Genomic DNA, 22,977 nt, shown 5'->3' on the forward strand with positions numbered 1-22,977 from the left:
CTACAATCAATTTGTGAAGACGTTTCAATTTCATAGTGAAAAAATCATTTTTTTCTCCTTTTTATTACTTACATTTTCCCCTCATTTGGCTTTAGCACCATCAAAGCTGGTTTTAAAAAAAATAATTTACACATAAATAATGAATAGAAATTTGTTGTGCAGTGCAGTAGCAACTAGCCTCAGAGGGCTACTGAGCACTTCAAATGGCTTCATCCTAAGTGAGATATGCCAGAAGCCTAGAATACACATTGGATTTTGATTAGTATGAAAAAAAAATCTCAATCTTTATTAATTACATGTTGGAATGATACCATTTGGGGTCTACTTGTTTAAGTAAATGATATTATGTAAATTAATTTCACCTGTTTTTTTCACTCGCGTAAGGTGCATTCTAAAAAATTTATAATTATGTAAGTGGCTTGCATTTGTGGCTCTCATATTTTGATTAGACAGCACTGGCAGAAGATGGAAAAGAGAGGCATTTTATTGAAGGGTAGTGTATTTTCTTAAAATTTCTGGAGGGTAAGAAAACAGAGAAGAGAGTAAAGCTTGGTCACACTGTGACCTACTGTGATAAACACCTACAGTGAATTGAGAGGAGCGGGGGTGGGAGGCGTATGTCGATTCTGTTCCTCCTCCCTTCTCCCGCGGCTACCGTAGCAGGTGGCAGGCGAGCTTCCACTGCCCGGCTGCCCGCCAGTCCTCGGGTCTCGCCTGCGCCCGCACATTGAACACACCTGCGCGCCCCCGGAAGGTGCGCGTCCGCGAACCCTGGCGCCGGCTCCACGCCCCCTCCCCCCGTAATTTATTTATTTCCTCGCCTCAACCGTCAGTCTCGCACTTCTCTCCCGAGAACCATCGCGCAGGCCGGGCCTAGCAGGGGTAAGCGCCCCCTTCAGCCCCCCGCCCGGCCCCCGCGGCCTAGGCGCCGCTCGCCGGACCGCCTGCTGGGCCGCGGCTGCCAGCCCGCCCGCCGCGAACGGGAGGAGCCGAGGCCGGCGCGCCCGGGGCCTCCGGGCCGCGGGGGGCCGCTGTGACCTGCCTTCGCCCCCGCCGCGCCGGATTTGGGGGGAGAGTCGGAAAGCCGAGGCTAGCCGCGGGGGGCGGGCGCTCCGGAGCGGCGGGGTCGGGGGTTGCTTTAGCTGCCGTCCGCTCCGCCCGCCCGAAGCGCTGAGGAGCCTAGCGGGGACCCGCCGCCCTCCTCCTCCATGAGGCCTGAGTGAGCGCCGCGGCGAGAGCCGGCCCCGCGGCGCCTCCCCTCGCGTCCTCTCCCGAGCGCAGCAGCAGCGGCCCCCGGAGGAGGAGGAGGAGCATGTCGGACGGTTTCGATCGGGCCCCAGGTGCTGGTCGGGGCCGGAGCCGGGGCCTGGGCCGCGGAGGGGGCGGGCCTGAGGGCGCTGGTTTCCCGAACGGAGCGGGGCCTGCTGAGCGGCCGCGGCACCAGCCGCCGCCGCCGCCGCAACCCAAAGCTCCGGGCTTCCTGCAGCCGCCGCCGCTGCGCCAGCCCAGGACGGCCCCGCCGCCAGGGGCCCAGTGCGAGGTCCCCGCCGGCCCCCAGCGGCCTGCCCGGCCCGGGGCGCTCCCAGGTACGGAGCCGCTCTAAGGGGACCCCGTCCTCCTGGGCCAACGCTTCCCCCACCACGGCCCTCCGCGCGCCCCCGATGGAGGCGCGCTGCCCCCTCTTTTACCCCCTGCTTCCCCGAGAGCGTTCCCCTAAGGGCCCGGTTGTTTCGGGGTGGGGACGGGCCCAGAACCGGGTTTGGAAGGTGGCCGCCGGAATCCTTTGTGCGCCCCGGCGGGGGGAGGGGCCCGTGGCGCCCTCCGAGTTCTCCTGTCCCGGGAGGAAGTAAAATTCGCCTCCCCCTCCCCTGCCCCCGAGGGGGAGGCCTGAGGCGGGCACCCACCTCTTTTTAACCGACTCTTTAAAAAAGAAAAAAGGAAAAATAAGCTCTCACGTGTTTATTTAGAAAGCAGTATGTTCATAGAATGATTAAAGCAAGTCTATTGTTCCTTTTTGCAGGCTCTCTGCAGCTATCCTGGCGATAACCTTAAATTTCGTGATGGTTCTTTTTTGACTTAGAAACCAGTCTTGCTCAGATGGCTTTTCCGTATATGTAAGTTGTTATCCAAAGGAATGAAAGCATTTGACACCAAATTTTTTTTTTCCTTTCTCAGAACAAACGAGGCCCCTGAGAGCTCCATCTAGTTCGCCGGATAACATCCCACAGCAGAATTCGGAGTCAGCAATGGCTAAACCCCAGGTGGTTGTAGCTCCTGTATTAATGTCTAAGCTGTCTGTAAACGCTCCTGAATTCTACCCATCAAGTTATTCTTCTAATTATACGGTAAGTACACCTTTTTACTACAACTCTAATTTAGTATTACTGGAAGAATGTGGTTATTACATCATTTATCAGAATGCTGGTGTGCTTTCTGTACCGCACGTAAAAACATAAATGTATTGAAATCATGAGGAAACAAAAGTAATTCAGGAATGTATTTATTATATTTGAGGTAGTTATTACAGTCAAGGTATCAAAACGTAAGCTTGAGAGTAGACAGTCTTGTCTATTTTGTTTATTGCTGTATTTCCACCATCTATAATTTAATAAATTTACAGTGGTCAAGGACATCTTCAGTCTATAAAACTGAAGTCTGTGTCCTGACTTTATAAACGACCTATAGAATAGTGGCCTGGAAAAGTTAATTTTTAATTTGATTTTAGCAGGTCAGCTGGATATTCATGGTAACTGTAGGGTAAATTAAACAGTGGTTTTGCTGTGGGCTAATTGTGGTAGGTGTTTTAATGTTAAGTATACATCTGGGCTCTGTTATGTTAAAATAGAAGTGTTTCTGGTTCTAATTAACGGTTATATAGAAATGTAGAGAGTTTTGATAAAGTGTTTAGGTATAAAGAACTTTCAGATTCATCTTTGTCAATAATATAAATGTTAGAAATTGGTGTCACTTAAATATCAAGAGAAAACAAGCATGGTTGGGATACAGAGAAAAGAATTGTTGTGATGGTAAATGCATAGTAATTGTAGATAAATAGGGCAGGGACCATTCAGGATTGAAGAAATGATAATACTTTAGCATAAGTCCTGTCTCTTCTGTTCTTCATTTTTTGACATGTAAGTATACGGAATAGTGTAACTCAGGTTTAGCTCAAAGTTTCACAAAGTGAAAATACTTGGGCATCCAGATAATGAAAAGGAACGTTATCATCATCCCCACAGCCCACTCTGTCTCCTCTCCTCCTCCCCATTACTGCTCTCCAAAGTGAAAGTCGCTCAGTTGTGTCTTGACTCTTTGTGACCCCATGGACTATACAATCCATGGAATTTTCCAGGCCAGAATACTGGAGGGGGTAGCCTTTCCCTTCTCCAGGGGATCTTCCCAACCCAGGGATCCAACCCAGGTCTCCTGCATTGCAGGCAGATTCTTGACCAGCTGAGCCATAATGGAAGCCCACTGCTCTCCAAAGGTAACCACTATTTTGATCTAACAGTAATTTTGCTTCTGTTCAAAATTCATATAATGGAGTCACATAGAATACACTATTTTTCTTTTTCATTCAACATCAAAATTAATCAGTATTGCAGCATGTTACTGGAGGTGATTTATTCTCGTGGCAGTGCACTGTGTGAATATTTGTTGATGATTGGTTGGCTTTCACAGTTGGACTATTATGTTTGGGGCTGCTGTTCTTGTCCATGTCTTGGTGGATATTTGTCCTTGTTTGTGTTTGGTATATATCTAGGAGTGGAGTTGTTGGGACATATGGTAGCTAGGTTTAGTAAAGACTGCTGAATACTTTTCCAAAAAGACTGATTGCAGTGTATTCATTGAGTACCATATGGTTTCCAGTTAGTTTAATTGCTTATCAGTACTTGGTATTTACTATTTTAAGTTTAGCTATTCCAATGGGTGTGTTATCTTTTTTAATTTGAAAAGTCCCTGATCAACTAATGGTGCACACCTCTTTTGTTGCTTTGAGGGTGAGAGTTGGAGGGACTTTACTTCTATATTTGTAAAGGAGAACTTTTTATTCCATATTTTAGAAACTTCATGCATCTTAAGACTGCATTAGGAAAGAGCTTTGGGGCTGGAGAGGGGAAAGTACAGGCATAGCAGGAAGAGCAGTTGACTTGGGGTGGAATGGGCCATCAATCATGTAAAGTAGATGAGAGCAGCTTGGATTCTTGCCCCAAAACTGTTTTTGGCTTAGAGAAGAAAGGAACTGTTTGAGAGTTTTGAGTAGCTGAGTAAGTCTTAAGGATACTTACCTTAACAGCCACAAATGATTTCTCATTTGTTTGCTTTCCCAGTGATTTGGGCTGTTTGGTGAGAGGGATGTAGTTTTTTCATTCTCTACCAGCTAGTTTCTTAAATAGTTGAAGTGACTCCCTGAGAGCAGTGTATTGAGCCATGTTAGTCGACTTCTTTGAGCCATTGCCATCTTCTTGGCACTCCTTAATCTCTTGTAGATCAGCTCCAGCTTGGCTCTGTTTGCCAGAGCAAACTGCAGACTGGAAGCCCATGGCTCACATGTTGCCTGCAGGTGTGTCTTCTTTGGCCCTGAGTATTTTTTTTTTTAAGGGGGGTTTATAATTTACCAGTACTTAGATACTGCACAGCTGATTTTTTTATTTTTTTTTTTTGAGGTTTCTTTGAGATCATAAGATCTGGCCATACTGGACTGCTATTTTGATAGAGCAAATGTTGGCTGGAGCTGAATAGAGGCAGCCCCTTTAGATAGTGTGTAAGCTCTAATTTGCTCACCGGCTTACTTCATTTGCCTGTAATCCACCTGGATTCTATAGGCATTCAAGCTTGCTGAGTGCATTCGTGCTCGGTCATGTCTGACTCTTGGTGACCCCATGGACTGTAGCGGGCCAGGCTCTGACTTTGGGATTTCCCAGGCAGGAATACTGGAGTGGGTTGCCATTTCCTTCTCCAGGGTTCAAACCAGGGTCTCTTGCATTGCAGGCAGATTCTTTACTGGCTGAGCCACCAGGGAAGCCCCAAGAATGAGTCCGGCTCATATCAAAACTTTAAGGACTAGACACAGAACGGGGGACGTGCCCATTAGAGCACTCACAGGGCTACCCAGGAATCCAACCTGTGTCTTCTGCATCTCGTGCATTGTTGGCGGATTCTTTACCATTTCGCTACCTGGGAAGCTTACTACTCCTGCCCTGATATATTATTCTCTGGCCTTACCCTTATACCCTTTGTCAAAGCTAAGAGTTTTTCTCAGTCACAGAACAGCAATATTCTTGATTTTTCCCCTGAGTCTTAGGATAAAGTCTGATTATGAGAGAAGCTTTTCCTGACAGTAACCGTAATCCACAGTTAGCTGTATTCACTCACTTGTTCAGAAAAGAATTGAATACTTAACCATGAATCAAGGGCTGGGGATACAGCAGTGGATAAAAAGTTCTTATCTTTGTAGAGCCTGTATTCTAGTGGTCTCCTTGCTGGATTTCCAGAAATTCCTTGAATCTTCCTTTGTTATGCGCGTGAGACGCTATTGCTTGATATCCTTGAGCAGGCTCTGCTCTCAAGAATGCATGTGTTTTACATTTTTTATGATAGTCTTTTACTGTGCTTTCATAACCTTTCTAAAACTCTAAGTCCTTTTATCTTCAAACCTTCCTTTAATATCACTGCTAGTGGAGAAGGAAATGGCAGCCCACTCCAGTGTTCTTGCCTAGAGAATCCCAGGGACGGCAGAGCCTGGTGGGCTGCCGTCTATGGGGTTGCACAGAGTCGGACACGACTGAAGTGACTTAGCAGCAGCAGCAGCAGGGTTGTATAACCATCACCACTATCTAATTCCAGAATATTCTCATCAGGCCATAAAGAAACCCGGTTACTATTAAGCAGTCATTCTTCATGCTCCCCTTCCCCCAGGATCTGGCAACCACTAATCTACTTTCTGTTTCTATAGATTTGCCTGTTCTGGATATTTCATATAAAAGGAATCAGACAATATGTGCCCTTTTATGTCTTGGCTTCTTTCATTTAGAATAATGTTTTCAAGTTTCATTTATGTTGCAACATATATTACTACTTCATTCCTTTTTATCGCAAAACAATATTTCATTGTATGAATATACAATATTTTAAGATCTAAAAAAAAAAAAAAAAAAAAAAAAAATCACTGCTAGAATCTTCTTCTTATGCCTTCTTACCAGTGAGTTGCCATGTCCATCTATTCCTGGCCATTGCTTTTTCTCAGGTAAACTACATCTTAAATATTTAATCACGGTTCACTTATGAGAACCAAAAATTCCACATAGGAGTTGATAAATTATTTATTAAGAGACAAAATCCCCCACCCTCCTCAACATGCACAAAAAAATCCCAGCTTTTTCTGAGAACCTCCTCCTTCAAGTTACTGCCCAGTTTTTCTTCTGCCTTTTAATAGTGACATTCTTCAAAGCGAAAAATTGTTCACTGTTGTCACTACTTTACTCCTCACTGACCATTGAAAGCTCTGCAGACTGATCCTCTTAATTGTACTATTTTTGTGACAGCTGATGTTTTTATTTTAAAATTGATTGTCCTCTTAACCCTCATCTAAATAGACTTCTTGAACACCATGTGATCTGTAAGGTTGACCTCCTGGTGTAGGTCCTGAGCAAGGTGCCAAGGGTACATTTTAAGTCTTTCAAAATTTCCTCCTTTTTAAGAGCTGAATATTTATGATACTAATCTTGTCTTAAATGTTTCTCTCTTCACATAGTTTTGATTACCAAGACTGCAACCATCATTGTCTCAGACTGAACCAATGAAATATTCTACAGCATTTGCTCCTATGAGCACCTCTCCTCATTCACCTTTCCTTTGGCTTCTGTGGCCGTTCTTCATCCTTTGAATTTTCAGACCATTCCTCCTCTCCTCAGACTGCAGGCTCTGAGAATTGTCTTTTTTCTGTTTTATTACTTCCCTTGATGATAGTACCTATCTCCTAGAATCTGACCATCACATACCTGCCTGCTGATAACTCTGGAATCTAATTCTTCCTCTCAACTCCAGGCTTATGTTTCCATTTGTTTTGCCCTCTTCTGAGGATTACACAAACTCAAGAACAAAGAAAAATTCATCTTTTGCAAACCTTTGCTTACATTTTTATATTCTAACTAACTGCTCAGGCTAAAAGCTTGTAGAGTGTATTGACTCACTTTCCTCTTTCTCAGTCTTGCCCACTTTTGATCAGGTTAACTAAAATAGTCTTGACTGTTCATGTAAGTGTCTGATCATTTTCTTTTGTTCCCACTGCTTTGGTTAAGGGCTTAACTCTTGACAGTGTATTTAAAGTACCTACTAGAAAGTCAGTTTTCTGACTGATGTTCCTACTAATCTCTTGTCACAGAATTCTAAGAAAAATGAAACTTAAATATTCCTCAACTTGGAAGCCACTTTACTTCACAGTAAAGACTGAAGAAATTTATACTTTTAAAAAACCTTGTACTAGAGAACTAACACAAGCTTTGATTCCAACATTGGAGTGCTCATCTGTTCACAATACTCCGTACCTCGCTTTTCCCTTTTGTGAAACAGCAGGCTCTGAATCCCCTGTTCAGCTATATTCAGAACAGCTCTGTTTTCCTCTTTTACTTTCACATTTCAGATTCTGTTAAAAGAGTAATGCTTATTTGGAAAAAAAACAAAAACCAAAAACTGAAGTTAGTGTTCTAACCTGCACTTTGCTTCAATGAATGACATTTGATAAGAACAGTTAGGAAATCAATACCATTAGCTGGGAGACTTCCTGCTTTTCAATGTCATTAATAGTAGGATACCACAAATGTGTAAAATTTTAAATTGCATATCAAAATCTTAAAACTAGTTTTTAATTGTAAAGCTCACATATGTTTGTAGTTAACATTAAGTAATTATTTAATATAATGCATTTGTAATGCTTAACCACTTTCACAATTTCATAATAAAGTCAGTGCCGTGCCAGGTTGCTTTAGTCATGTCCAACTCTTTGTGACCTACAATCTTTATGGACTGTAGCCTGCTAGGCTTCTGTCCATGGGATTCTCCACCAGAATACTGGTGTGGGTTGCTATGCCCTCCTCCAGGGGATCTTCCCAACCCAGGGATCTAACCCATGTCTCCTGCGGCTCCTACATTGTAGGCAGACCCTGAGCCACGAGAGAAGCCCTAAAGAGTGAGTATTTATAATTGTGTCCTCACTCCAGAGATAACTTATCCTTTGTCTGTCTTTACAGAAATTTTCATTGCCTATAACTAACAGTTAAATAGTACAAAAATATGCTTCTGTGTTGTTTTAATTTGCTGTGTTGACAGTATTTCTGTATTGATACGTGTCTTTTCAGTGGCTATATGATATTCTATCATGTGGATATAAGGTAACATACTTAACCAACTCTTTGAATTGTTAAGATGAATTTTTGGCAACTTATATGTAATTAAAAACTTATTATAAGTTTATAAATAAGTAAACTTATGTGTCAAAACTGGGTTATAGGCCTTTGATTTTTTTGGAGTATAGCACAGAAGTTAAAAGCATAGACTTTGTTCTGTGCTCAATTCTTAATAACTTACATGTCTATAAGAGCTATATGAGCATGCGCAGGTTAGTTGAGTTGGTACAAGATCCTTCCTTGCCTAAACCCACCCTAACCCCGACCCCTGCTTGGTTTTTCCACTGCCTCTTGAACTGGTCTTAGTGTGGTCTCCAAACCCCACAAGATCTCTGCATTTGCCTCATGGATCCCATTAGCAACTGCCTTATCCTCAGTTTGTGTATTCTGGCATCTCTTAAAGGTATTAGGCAAATGCTTATCTCCTTAGGGCCTGTATACTACTTGCCCTCCTTGCATAAAATCTTTACTTAGATGTTTGTGTTGCTGGTTTCTGAGTTTGTTCTTTTGCTCTTTCTTTCTCAGTTCGGATATTAACTGTTCAGAATTCTTCCCTGACCGTTTTTTTCCACTATATCTCAATATCTGAAAAGTGTCTGCCATTATGAAATATAAGCCCAAGAGAGGAAGGAGGACTTTATCTCCTTTATCCATGATGTGACAGTATTCCCAGCACCTAGAGCAGTCAAGTAAGCACTCAACACTCAGATGGGTTTGAATGAACAACATACTATATCAGCAACTGGTGGCTATTAGTTTATTGATAGAGGACCATCCTAGGTACCAACAAGTGTAGTTGATCATTCTCCTTTCTGGATGCTTTTTACACTTTAGCTCCTTTAGGTGTGAGAACATGGCTGCTGTATTTGAAATGTGTTTCAGTACTTTCCTAGAAATTTAAAATTTGTTGAACACATAGTACCTCACTGTGTACTGGTCCAAGGGCTTTTACTAATTAACTCACTTAACTCATTAACTCATGTAATCCTGTCACACAGCTGTAATAATGTTTATGATTCATGAATTTGAATTTCATCAACACTAATGCTTGCTTTATCTTACAGTACAGTTACTTAATTTGGATTCAAGTGTGTGATCAGACAGACATTTAAAGTATGCAAGTTTCCCTGCTCTTCTGCTCAGTGAACCGTCTGAGCACGATAGGCACCGTGCTCTGCTCTTCCTGCCTCTGCTCTTACTTCCTGAGTCCTCTTACAGTACCTGCAATAGGTCATGTTAAATATCACTTTAGTGTCTAGAAGTATAAAAAAATTATGCAACATGGCCTCTAAATGGTGGTCAACTTAAGAATAGTGGTCATTACTAGCAGTGTTAGTCTTCTCACTAAGATTATACGTCCAGCTTCCACATGGGGCTTTCCTAGGGCAAATTCTGACTAGGTGTGATTTTTTTATTTTCCCCTTCCTTACTTTACTCACTGACTTTGGAACTTAACTCCTTCATAAAATGCTTCCATACTGTAGTCATAATTGTTTCATGTGGTTTCTCATTTTGACTTCTTTTGGAAAGGGGTAAATTTTATCAGGCTGCATAGTTCCTGGATTTCCCTGGTGGCTCAGATGGTAAAGAGTTTGCCTGCAGTGCAGGGGACCCACGGGTTCAATCCCTGGGTTGGGAAGATTCCCTGGAGAAGGTAATGGCTATCCACTCCAGTGTTGTTGCCTGGAGAATCCCATGGACAGAGGAGCCTGGTAGGCTACAGTCCCTGGGGTTACAAAGAGTCAAGACATGACTGAGCGACTAACACTATCACTTTCATGGACTAAAAAGCAAAACGAAAACAGATAATGAAGCAGACATCAGTCAACTTTTTGGCTTCCCTGGTGGCTCAGATGGTGGAGTCCATCTGCGATGCAGGAGGCCTGGTTTTGATCCCTGGGTTGGGAAGATCCCCTGAAGAAGGAAATAACTTTAAAGTAAACTTCAGAATGCTTTGGGTGGTATTCCAGACATTGTGAACGTAAGAATTGATACTCAGATCTGTTATCTTTTGCACCAGTCACCCTACTTAACATTCTGCCATTATTTAAAATGCTGGGAACTACTAAAGGTGATAGTTTAAAAAAAAAAAAAAAACCTTTATTGGGAGTATAGTTGATTTACAATGTTGTATTAGTTTCAGCAAAGTGAACCTGTTGTACATATATCTACTTTTTTAGATTGTTTTCTCATATAGCTCTTTACAGAGTATTGAGTAGAATTGCTTTTGCAATACAGGAGGTTCTTATTAATTATGTGTTTTGTATACAGTAGTATGTATATGTCGATCCCATTCAACATAAGTTTTTTTCTATGTCTGTGACTCCCATTTCTGTTTTGGAAATAAATTCGTGTCATTTTTTAAAAACTTTGATTGTACATTAAGTGATAATCATATGACCTTTGTCTTTCTCTGTCTGACTTACTTTGATAATCTCTAGGTTCATCCATTATTTCATTTTTTATGGCTGTATATAAGTACCACATCTTTATCTGGTCATCTGTCGATGGACATTTAGGTTGCTTCTGTGTCTTGGCTGTTGTAAATAGTGCTGCTGTGAACATTGAGATGGTAGTGATAGTAATTGGAAACTATTGCTACTATCAAGATTGGCTGGACATAGCAGCCAGAAAGTCTCTTACCACTGTACACTATGATATTTTGTAGGCATTTAAACTATATATATTTTTCGATCTTTGGAGATTGACAGATGACAACCTTTTTTTTCCAATATAGAAATTGTTGAATGTCTACAAGGGTAGAGAACAGTATAATGAATGCCTATGGCCTCAATAGTTAACTACATGTGGCCATTCTTGTTTCTATATCTCTGGTCCCTCTCCCCCTTCCATTTTGAAACAAATCCTGAATCTTATTATAACTCTTAATTTTGATCTTGGTCTTATAGTGAAATGTTGGTTTAAACTTTACTTCTCAGTCATCTTGTAAATCTGCCAGAGGTGGGAAGACAGTTCTCTACCCAGCTAGATGGAGCCCTTCTGTTACCACATTTTGGCTGTTGGGCAAGGAAAAAGTGGACTAAATTTTTTGAAGAAAATAACACGTTTTATCAGGTTAAAGATTCTTAAAAATACCATTTGAGCTAGAGACATTCCAATTTAAAGCTGCCTCATGTTTATTTTCGCTAGTTGCATGGATTAATGTTTTTCTTCTAACTTTTGACCTATAGGAATCCTATGAGGACGGCTGTGAGGATTATCCTACTTTATCAGAATATGTTCAGGACTTTTTGAATCATCTTACAGAACAGCCTGGCAGTTTTGAAACTGAAATTGGACAGTTTGCAGAGACCCTGAATGGCTGGGTTACAACAGATGATGCTTTGCAAGAGCTTGTGGAACTCATCTATCAACAGGTAGGTTGGCTGACAGCATGGGGCGCTCATTGAACAGCTTCCCTGATGCCGGAAGATGGTGCCTGCTCCTTGAGGGGAGCCAGGTTCACATTTACCAGCCTCCACATGCCTTGACTGTTTATGGTTCATGGGAGCTTTTAAGTCTCTGTTGTACAAAATTTCTGTAGTTAGAGATCCAGGACTGTAGCCAAGGCTCTGTACAGGCATTTGGAAGGAAGTTTTGGACACTTATGAAGACACTACATGAATATCTTGCTTTTTTCCAAACCCCTGTTTTACAAGAATCTGCCATTATTGGAGTAGGGGAGAAAAAGTCATGGGAGAACTTTTTTGCCTCGTAAATGATTCTTTATTTTATGAGACTGGCACACTACCTACTGTGCTAACGAGGCACCTGATACTTTATTTTAAAAAAAAGAAAGGACTATAAACACTCTCACTTGAATCTTAATGTTTTTGCTTGTCTTTAAAATTTTCAAGGATTAATTCCTTAAAAAATCTAATGTCAGTCTAGGTTATTTACACAGAGTTTAGTTTTAATCTTAGCATATTGGTCATTGAAACATTAATGCTATTTTAAGGGGGGAAACATAGCCCTCAATTTTGAAGATGAATTTAAGGTCAGTGAGTGAGACTGGCCAAAAACAATAGGAGATAAGCACCGTCCAAGGTTGTATTTCTCTCTAAGTCATTGCTGAAGGAGCAGCTCTAACTTGGGTATATGAAAGGATGACTTATGATAGCAGGTCGATTTTTTTTTTTTTTAACTGTTTCATTTGACTATTTTTTCAGTTTGTTCTCAATTGTTTCTAGACTCCAGTATTACCTGGCCAGTTCTTAGATTTTGTTTTTTGAAAATGCCTGAGCTTTTAGGAATATAGAACTGCTCTGTTTGTCCTGAATCCTACTTTTGACATGAAAACTGCTCATCTTTCTTGATGGGAAACTAATAAGAAATATCTAAACTCATATCATGGAGCATGGAGATACAAAGGTTAAAACCTTTTTAGCAGAAAGAGTTAAAATTCGTTGTCAGTGGAAGTAAGGTATAGCAGGGATGTGGAAAACTTTAATGACCAATTTTGTTGTCTTTAAATTTACTTTAAATGTTAAGAGCAAAGGGAAACAGGCAGTGCCAATAATGAAAAAAGTGTAAAATTTGAATTTTAAGTCTATTATGGTACCAGATACACATATATGAATGTCAGTACCATCAGTCTTCCTAGATGAGAAATGTACAGGGTCCTATGTGAGCAAGGAAGTAATTAGAAATAAAATGTTCTAATTATAAAGTACTTCATGCCTGGCAGTGCTAAACACTTGACCTGTAGTTAACTCACTTAATACTTGGTGGTTGTAAGGTATTACGTTTATCCCCATTTTATACATAGCTTAACAGAGGTTACATGACTTGCCTAAGGTTACACATGTGTAACTAGACCCAGCATAGGGTTGGAGGGGCATTTAGGCCATCTGTTAGATTTAGACTCTGGTTAACTACTGCTTTTATGATAAGTCCCTTAATGTATATGCTCTACTGTTCTTTGAAAACTGCAGTGAAAGTTAAACTTCCTGAGTACTTCTTTGGCTGTATCACTCAGTCTTTGATATTCAGTGTTTTTCCATTGTCTTATTAAAAATATTTTATTTCTTTGATTTTTCTCTTTACCTTGAATGTTGGGAGTGTTGCTGAAATGTTAATCTTTTGCATCAGGTATGTTAATTACCTCTATAGGAGTCAAAACTGAAGCTCAGGGAGGTTTAGTAATGTCCAGGGTCACAAATGTCCAGGCCTATCTTGTTCTGCCAAAGTTGGTGCCATCCTATTCCTGAAAGATACCTCTGATCAATAGTTCCACAAATACTCTTCTTAATTGGCACTATGCAACTGGGTACCTGTGCATATTTTATGTAGAAATGAGCAAAGAGATTATCTGTTTGCTTTCTGCTAACCTCGGGTAAATGATGGGGAGAGCTTGCCTTAATGTTTTTCTTTGTATTTATTCTGGTTCTTGGTGTAAGTTTGGGAGGGAGAGTTAATTTCCTTATGCCTAACAATCATAAATGACTTGTACCTTTCTGTACAGTACTGAAGGTAGGAATGTTTTTTCCTCTTTAGAATATTGCTGTGAAGTGTTTGCATTAATGACGTGATGTATCTGTGTCATACAAAACTTTTTTCTTTTTGAAAGGCCACATCTATCCCCAATTTCTCTTACATGGGAGCGCGCCTCTGTAACTACCTGTCCCATCATCTGACAATTAGCCCACAGAGTGGCAACTTCCGCCAATTGCTACTTCAAAGGTCAGTGTGAACGTATGAGAGTGAAGGAGAACTCCTAAACATGCTAGAATTTGACCATTCTTCTTGCTAAGATTGCGCTTCATAGGAAGTTGCAGGGAAGAATAGGGCAGACCATTCTTATTTTGAATATAGTATTAAAAGTTTATACTCATATATAGCAGTCTTTTTTCAATAATGGTCTCTCCCTTTGGTTTTGTGCCTGGAAGGGCCTTTTCTTTTTCCAAGATCTTAAAAATGGTCACTTTACATATTTCTTTGTACTTACTTTTGGCTTGAGTAAGGTTCTAATTTCGCTTACTGTCAGACATTTAACCAGTTTTTCCCATACTACATTTTTGAATGATCCATTCCTTATTGATTAGAAGTGCTACCTTTATTGCACTACATCCTTAAATTTGGGTTGATTCTAGACTTTAATTATATTCTATTCATTACTTTTTCTCTTCCTGATTTATTACCACACTATTAAAAGCTCTTAATTTTTTCACAACTAGTCTAGTTAGTTACCCATTTTATGTGTGTGTGTGTGGTCTTCTTTGCTACTCCGGCATGTTTATTTTCTCCAGATTTTAGAATCGGCATGTGAAATTACACAGACCTTGTTAGTATTTATTGATGTTTGGGGATGACATTGAATTTATGAGCTAATACAGGGAAATTTTCTTATAATTTGAGTTTTTAAATCAATAACAAATTGTTTTTGAGTTTATTATAATTTGTCTATTAGTTCTTTGAAAATACTTTTAATGGTTGCAAAGTATTCCATCGTGTGGTTAAACTGCACTTTAACAGAATAGATTCCAAAAGTACACTCCAGAGACACGTAAAATTAAGCTTTTGGGAAACGTGAAGCTTCAAATACTTTAGTAGAAGACAAACTGTGCTGCTGACGTAACTGGCTAGTCATTTGGGGTGGGGGAAAACAAAGATGGGTTCTTGGCTTACTCTCTACACCAAAATGTATTTCAAATATAAAAGTAAAACAGTAAATACTAAGGGAAAATTGACCAAAAAAAATTAGGTTGGCAAAGCCCTTTAAAGTAAGACATAATACCCACAGGCCCTAAAAGAAGAGATTAAACTTAATTAAATATAGATTGTAAAATTGGGGAGTCATAATTTATATGAAGTAAATTAAAAATAGAGAAATTTGTAACACATGGCAATGAGCCCATTTATTTAGTATGAAAAGAGGGGCCTCTTAAGAATGAGTAAGAAAAAGGCAAGTATTTTAGTAAAAATATTTGGAATGACTCCAGATAGGTGCAGTTTGGGGAAATGTAAATGACAAATTTATAAAAATATAGCTAATCTCCCTAATAATTAAAGAAGTACAAGTTAGAGCTTCTGGGAAGGTGTAAAAGTAGGCATTTGAAGAGGTAGAATGGCAGAAAGGCTTGCTTATCTTCCCTTGTGCTGCTCACCTTTGGAAATGGCCTGAGTCCCTTGCTCTTGGAAATTCTGATACTAGACTGAAGTTGAGCCTGGGCATGGTTTATAAAGCTCTCCCAGGTGATGCTACTGTGTAGTCATGGCTGAGAACCAGTCTTCTGACTCTTCTGATTATATACCCACTGTGTATGCTTCTCTAGTATTGGCATATGGTCAAAGCTATTAACATGGAGAAATGCTACTCATGTAATAAGCAAAAAGGTAGTAATCTTATTAACTGAAAAATGTAGGCATACTTTGGAAAAAAAACAAGTTACCTTCACAGCAGTTATCTCTAGGTTGTAATGTTTTTGTTCTTTTTATTTCAAAAAGGTTAAAACCAAAATATAAACGTGTGTTGCTTTTATAATTGAAAAATCTTAAGCTTAAAGTTTTAGGGTCTTTCCTGTCACCAAGATAATCAGTCATGCACAAGGGTAGAGATTTACGTTGGTACATAACTGACGTATATTAATGTATAATCTAATAGCATTAATAGCATTGATAGAAACAAAAGGTCACTTCATCAGAGCTCTTTCCTGAAAAGTCATAAAGGAAAGGCAGACAAAGGAAAGTAGCCAAGGTGCATGGTTAACTGAATTGGCATTAATTAACTGATCCTTTCCATTATTAACCAGAGTATTCTATTTATAGATATCCCAACTTTTTTTCTGATGAATTAATTTAATATGTTTGAAAAGATAACCAGCAGTGCTTTCTTAAAAAGCCTAATGAGACAATAAAATGAGGTGGTGGGTTTTTGTTTTGTGTTTTTTTAGTGCCAATATACAACAAACCTCATGAAACCTGTGCTGCTGTAACTTGTTACAAACTTGATCTAATAGGCTTATTTTCAACTGTTGTTACCAGTTTCTTAAAACTAGGAATCACTGTGTGAAAGATAGTGCGTATTCTGATCTCTGCAATAGACAGGAACACTTTTATTACAGAAAATCAAAATGTTGGTGCATTGTGCTAGCCTCTGAATTGCTTGTGAACAACCACACTGACAAATGGTTACCTTACTTGATTATTTTTTTAAAAAAGCAATATGAGATTACAAAAGGTATGTCTTTATTAGATGTCGGACTGAATATGAAGTTAAAGATCAAGCTGCAAAAGGGGATGAAGTGACTCGAAAACGATTCCATGCATTTGTGCTCTTCCTGGGAGAACTTTATCTTAACCTGGAGGTGAGTACTTTTCAGTAGTGACAAAGCCTAAGAATATAAATTGATCTCAAGGGGTTTGTATTTACCATAGCCTTTTACAACATTAGGGATGAAATGGGAGAGGAAAAAAGTCTCAGTACCTACTAATGGTAGTTGTGGTAGTGGTGGTTGTTTAGTTGCTAAGTTGTGACTGACTCTTTTGTGACCCCATGGACTGTAGCCCACCAGGCTCCTCTGTCCATGAGATTTCCCAGCAAGAATACTGGAGTGGGTTGCCATTTCCTTCTTTGGGGATCTTCCTGACCCAGGGATCAAACCCACATCTCCTTCATTGGCAGGCAGATTACTTACCACTAAGCCACCAGGGTCTGTCTTCAAATGGAACACATATACCATTCTGCCTCTGTTCATGGGAAGGGTGTTGGGAGATGGTTACTAAGCACTTTAAAGTCATTATATACTTTTGGAAATCCATGGTTTACATGTGATTTTAAGCTTTTGGAATACAGACAATCACACTTTTTTGAGTCCTTGTTTCATAAATATTAGCACACTTAGTTTGTTGACTTTCAGATGGTGACTCAAAAGCAGCTTGTCCTACGGAGCACAAAGCTTTGAGTGAAGAGGGGAGAGATTAAAGTTTCTGAGGTTGTTTTTTACACCTAACTCACCCTCTGTAGTTCTTTTTGGTCCTGTTGTATGTATGAATTTTCCACATAAACTGTATTCGTACGAAGTCTACAGCTAAATTGGTGGTATACTTGAGTAAGCATATGCTTGTTGGCAGGCAACATAAGTGCTGAATGTTACTTTGTAATGGATTTGCTTGTTTTTCTTTTGACTAGTTATTCCCAGGTATACGTATAGGGTCTGATTTGGGGACTTGGTATTGTAAATGCCACTGAGAAGACACATGAATCTACCATCAAATGTACATCTCAGTGCATCTAGATCTTTGTTCAGTCTTGTGCCTGATTCACTATCCATTTTACCACAGATAGCCTTAATTTTAAAAAAACTCATGCCTTAATCTTAGTTTATTTTGGTGTTAAGCCAAATAAGAGCACCAATATCAAATGTGCTTTAAATGGATTGTCACTTTAAGAATGCTGTTGAATTTCCTATGTAGAAATAATAATATGTGTAGGGAGAATGATAAAGATAAAACATGACTCCTGAGTTTATAGTTCTTCAAGTCAGAGAGCTGAGATACATGTTCCATTCTGATATAAATTGTTTTAAAATAGTATAAAAAGCCAAAAAAAAGCTCTGTGTTCCCCCAAAGATCTTAACTTTATAGACTAGAAACTGCTTTATGAAGCAGTAACATTAAGAGGCTTAAATTATCCTGACCGTGTGTTTTGTTTTAACCTAAAACACTTTGTTTTTCCAATATTTTGTTAAACCATTTATATATTTGTATTTTGGCATGGTTGCCTTTTCTTTTCTTTTGCCCCAAAAGATCAAAGGGACAAATGGACAGGTTACAAGGGCAGACATTCTTCAGGTCGGTCTTCGGGAGTTGCTGAATGCCCTCTTCTCTAATCCTATGGATGACAACTTAATTTGTGCAGTAAAATTACTGAAGGTGGGTTTTACTTTTTTTTTTTCTTAAAATTTGAAATGTTTTATCCCTCTAGTGCATAACTTAGAGGAAGGGAAGTACAATACATATACAAATTTAAGATTAAGTTATCTAAGTTAAACACTTATCTCTTGAATTTAAATATTGCAAGAGCAGTATATACTTACTGCTTAATATAAGCAGCAAAATTTAAAAGTAAAAAATAGAAGTTCTTCACTCTTTCTGTGAAGTCCTTTTTCTTCCTTTCCTCTGTATGTATGCTCTCATAAGATCTTATTCTGTTGTGGTTTGTTGTTTTTTTTTTTTAATCACCCAGTGAGAATCTTGGATTTTTGCCTGGCTCTTTTTTCAGTAGCTTCCTTTCCATTGTATACATGCACATTGTTTATCCATTCCATCCTTTGAACAGTTATTTTCAGTTTAGCCAGTAAGCACTGTCAGTAATCTTTAATTGTATCTTTATATATGCAGTTGTTTATGTAAGTTAAATTCCTACACATAGATTTGGTGGCTCAAGGAGCATGTATACCTCAATTTGTTAGGTAATGCCAAATTTCCCTTCTAAATGCTTATTAACCAGAGTGTATTCCCGCCAACAGTGAACGAGCATACCTCTTTCCCCATATGCTTAATCAGTGATGGGAGAATCAATCCTAGATTTTATTTTATCATTGTGATGAGTAAAAACCAAAACATTTTAATTTGCATTTCCTTGGTGAAAATCACAAGTGAATTTAAGCTTTTTTTGGTTTATAAGCAATTTTTTCCCCAGTTTCTGTGAATTACCTGTTTCTATCCTTAACTTTTTCCTGATGAAGTTTGTGTTTTTTAAGTTCTGCGTTTCTATACTTATTGGATGTTGTATATATTAAAAAGTGATGTTGGTTAAAATTGTATACCTATTTTAGTCATACAGCAAACCTACTGTATAGTCATTGGCATATACAACCTGTGATTAAATTTCTGCTATAGTTCATTCCTTTTCCTTGTCAAGAAGAACAGAGTATAGTGATTCTTGAATATAGATGGTAGAATATAATTGGGAATATTTAAGTTGCTCAATTCATCTGTTTAAACAATGTTTGAACTGCTGCTAAGATCTTTTTAGAATTTCGATACTTCATTGAATTCCTTTTTTTTGACTGATACTTGCTTGTTTAGTTGACAGGGTCAGTTTTAGAAGATGCCTGGAAGGAAAAAGGAAAGACTGACATGGAAGAAATTATTCAGAGAATTGAAAATGTTGTCCTAGATGCAAATTGCAGCAGGTAGGAAAAGAACTAGTATAGATAGCCAGTAGATATTCCTTGCTTTTTCTTTGGGGGTGTTTTTAATCTGTTGTAGTTTATTGGAATAATCTTAATAGATCCACAGAAATTTTTTTCCTTTACCTATGAATTCTGTTCTCCTAGCCACTTCCTTCAATTATGCTTATAAATAGAAGTTAAGATATTCCTGTGAGAGTGTGACTCCATTAAAAAAAAAGATTCATACTTTTAAATTCAATAAATACTTGGAGAAAGTACAACTGTAAATCCAGTTGGAGGTATAAAAATGTTAGCAGCATCCTACTGCCTTTGAGAAACATATAGTCACAGTTACCTAGAACAAGTATCAAGCCTGTTTATTCCAAAAAAGGACAGCAGGAGCTAGGCAGTGGGGTACAAGCACATAGCTTTCATCTTAGTGCATGAGAAAGCAGTTCGTATCCTTTGGCCAGTGCTGGATGCTGCTAACCAAATATAGCTCTCAGAGGTGAGGACTGGCCCTTCAGTGGGCGGCACTGTGGGAGTCTGACCTCGATAAAGCAGAAATTGCTGCAATGTACAGTGAGGCTCAGATCTAGAAGTGGTTCTCTGAAGTCCCTCATCCTCCCATGGCATCAGGTCATCCTTTCCACAGCACCATCAGTGAGGGTCAAAGGCATACAAATCTCACTGGAGATCAGCTACTCTCCTGCAAGAGTCTGAAGGGTACTATTGCCGTTAGAAGGAAGAAACTGTTCCCCAGGTCAAGGAGAGGAAAGAAGTACTGACTGTAGTCCATGGCACCAACCTTCTGGGGCCTTTTCAAGCATCTGGAAAGGGTCTCTAAAAAGGCTTGCAGAGAGCTGAGCCTGCCAACTGGCATTCCATTGTCTATGAATTGGACAGGAACATGAAGCCCAGCAAGCCTGTGCAGTTCCTAGGGCATGAGGAGACAGTGTGTAAAGCCATGGAAGCTGTGTGCCCAGGGCAAGGCCGAGAAGGAAGAACAAGCAGCAGACTACTCCCAAGGACACCCTCCCTGCCCCTCCCATTCCTCTGCACTTCCCCCCTGCACATGTCACAGCGACCACATCCGTGTAAGTGGCAGCTCCGGATGGAGACTGGTGGCTCCCCATTTTGTATTAACTGCTTTGTCTCTTGCACCCACTCCCTTCATACACTCTAGTTAGAATAGCACATCTGGGGCAGGGTCCTCAGTCCAAGCCGAGGGAAGCCTTGTTCAAGAAGGTCAACAGGTAGTAATTCAGGGGCATTTGTCAATGCTTTGTTTATTATAAGGACTTGTTTGAGTAATGGTAGGGTAGTCATGTTAAGGTGTGAGCAATGAGGGGAGGCAGGAGAGCCTATTTGTGTTTCCAGGGGCCAATCCTGTACTATCCTGTAGTCAAGTGACTGCATGGCTCTAGTCATTACAGTGGGAAATGAATGTAACCTGTGATGCTTCAAAGAAATATTTCCTCCCTGGCTCCAGGAGATTGAGATTGATCCTGAATGTTTCTGTGTTGTCTTTATTTTTACAAAAAGTTATATAATTAAAAACATTCTGGGGTTTCTCGTGGCAATTGCAATATTACCACATGTGGTCATCACAAAATAAGCCATTCCTTACACCACCATGGGATAAACTCCTTAACTTCTAAGGTGTAAGAACTTCATGCTTTGATGTAAGTTAGAATTCCTCCCCTCCTTATCTTATGACAGTGAAATGCCTCTTGATCAAGTCCAAGTATGTCTTTCACTGTGCCCTGATTTCTGAATCTTGTTCCAGTTGCTTGGCCTGCCACTTGGGCCCACAACTCATTTGAGCATAACTGTACCAAATTGTTTTATTTCCAGATCAGTATAATATAGGAGTGATACTCATTTTTTAAAGGAGATAAATTTGTTTCATTATAGGAAATGTCTAGAAAATCAGTGCATGTTAAATTTTTTAAACAAAGTTTTAAGCATCTGTAATATATTAGAGAATGGTAACACTTGCTCACCCTAACTCATTTTTAACTTTTGTCTGCAGAGATGTAAAACAGATGCTTTTGAAGCTTGTAGAACTCCGGTCAAGTAACTGGGGTAGAGTCCATGCAGCTTCAACATACAGGGAAGCAACACCTGAAAATGATCCTAATTATTTTATGGTATGCCAGTGGATGCATTTTAAGTTTGGTTATTGCTTGAATTCAGATTCTGGTAATTTGTAGATAAGTTACATAAAGCAGTTCTCAGAATTTAATGTAACAGTTCTTCACTGACTTAGGGTCACATGGAAGCCATGGAATCCTCAGTGAAAGGGTAGACTAGAGAAAGAGCCATTTAAAGGCAAGGGAAATAAAGGCCTGTATTTCAAACTTTTACTGGCATTTTGTAGTAAACTAAGAAAATGAAAATGGCTACCAGGCCAGTGATGCTCTGAAGTTCTCAATAGGACAGGCATAAAGAAACCATGGAGGAATGCTTTTATTATAATCCAGTCTTGGAGATGGCTTTAAAGAAAAAATGGTGGTGGGAACCACAGCTAAAAATCAGTTGACTTTAAGTCACAATGCACAACAGACCAACTCACTTAGAGTGTGACAAGCAGTAGACAGGGTTAGACATAGGAACTGGAGACAAGGAAATAGTCCTCTAAAGACTGTCGACTTTTGCAGTGAGATGGAAATGGCTGCTAGGAAGTTTTTTGCTTGTTATTGCATTATCAGATACAGTTGAGTGTCCTCAGTCATGTTCTGTTAATGTGCTTTTAAAAAAATCAATTCTGAAATAACATATTTTAATCACTCTTGATTCCTCCTAGAATGAGCCAACATTTTATACATCTGATGGTATTCCTTTCACTGCAGCTGATCCAGGTATGTCATCTCAGGCATTTTCTGCCCATTGATTGGTAAGATATTAAATTACAGAAAACCATACCCTCACCGGCATGAAGTTGTAGCTTTAAGAATTCACATCATTGTAAAATATAGGGTAAAGTTTTATCTCACTAGAATATTCTCACAGTTACTGTTTGGAACCACTTCAGGTTGAACATCTGATTCAGTATATAGTACCTTGTCACCTTAACAGTGAAGGATTGGAAGAATCCCTCAATTAAATGCAACCATTTTTATCTTTTCTCTAATACTTTAATACTCTAAACTTTCAGGTAGTTAGAATGAAAGGGAAGGATGATTCTAGTTCACTATGTAGTCTGCAGCTTTCATTGGTACAGGATAATACTTGAAGATGTTAAGAATTGTGGATTTTATTAATAGTTAGGTCAGTTAATTAAAATCTGTGCACACTTCTCCTTCCAGAAAAGGGCCATTTGTAAAATGATTGCTTTAATTGTGGTAAACAGAACTGAACTGTGAGCAAAAGAAAAATTTCCCACTTAATACCACCTTACAGCCAGCTTATCAGAATTTTCTCATTTGTTTCCTCTGGATTACAGACACTGA

General features: G+C 39.5%; 1 protein-coding gene across 3 annotated transcripts in view; it reads left to right on the top strand.

Annotated features, from left to right (window-relative positions):
• The window catches only part of PAIP1 (poly(A) binding protein interacting protein 1), a 29,848-nt gene continuing 7,631 nt past the window's right edge, over window positions 761–22,977 (top strand). The window contains exons 1-9 of one of the 3 annotated variants that reach the window (XM_018065514.1): window positions 761–882; window positions 2,176–2,345; window positions 11,597–11,782; window positions 13,975–14,087; window positions 16,600–16,711; window positions 18,153–18,278; window positions 19,437–19,543; window positions 21,558–21,675; window positions 22,332–22,386. In XM_018065514.1, coding sequence (XP_017921003.1) covers window positions 2,247–2,345; window positions 11,597–11,782; window positions 13,975–14,087; window positions 16,600–16,711; window positions 18,153–18,278; window positions 19,437–19,543; window positions 21,558–21,675; window positions 22,332–22,386 — 916 coding nt within the window. In that variant the 5' untranslated portion in view covers window positions 761–882; window positions 2,176–2,246. Of the gene's footprint in view, window positions 883–1,068; window positions 1,587–2,175; window positions 2,346–11,596; window positions 11,783–13,974; window positions 14,088–16,599; window positions 16,712–18,152; window positions 18,279–19,436; window positions 19,544–21,557; window positions 21,676–22,331; window positions 22,387–22,977 lie in introns of those variants that run through there. The other 2 variants (XM_018065512.1, XM_018065513.1) reach the window with 2 other exon arrangements.

This window comes from Capra hircus, chromosome 20, assembly GCF_001704415.2.
Source record: "Capra hircus breed San Clemente chromosome 20, ASM170441v1, whole genome shotgun sequence".
NCBI classification, from domain to species: domain Eukaryota; kingdom Metazoa; phylum Chordata; class Mammalia; order Artiodactyla; family Bovidae; genus Capra; species Capra hircus.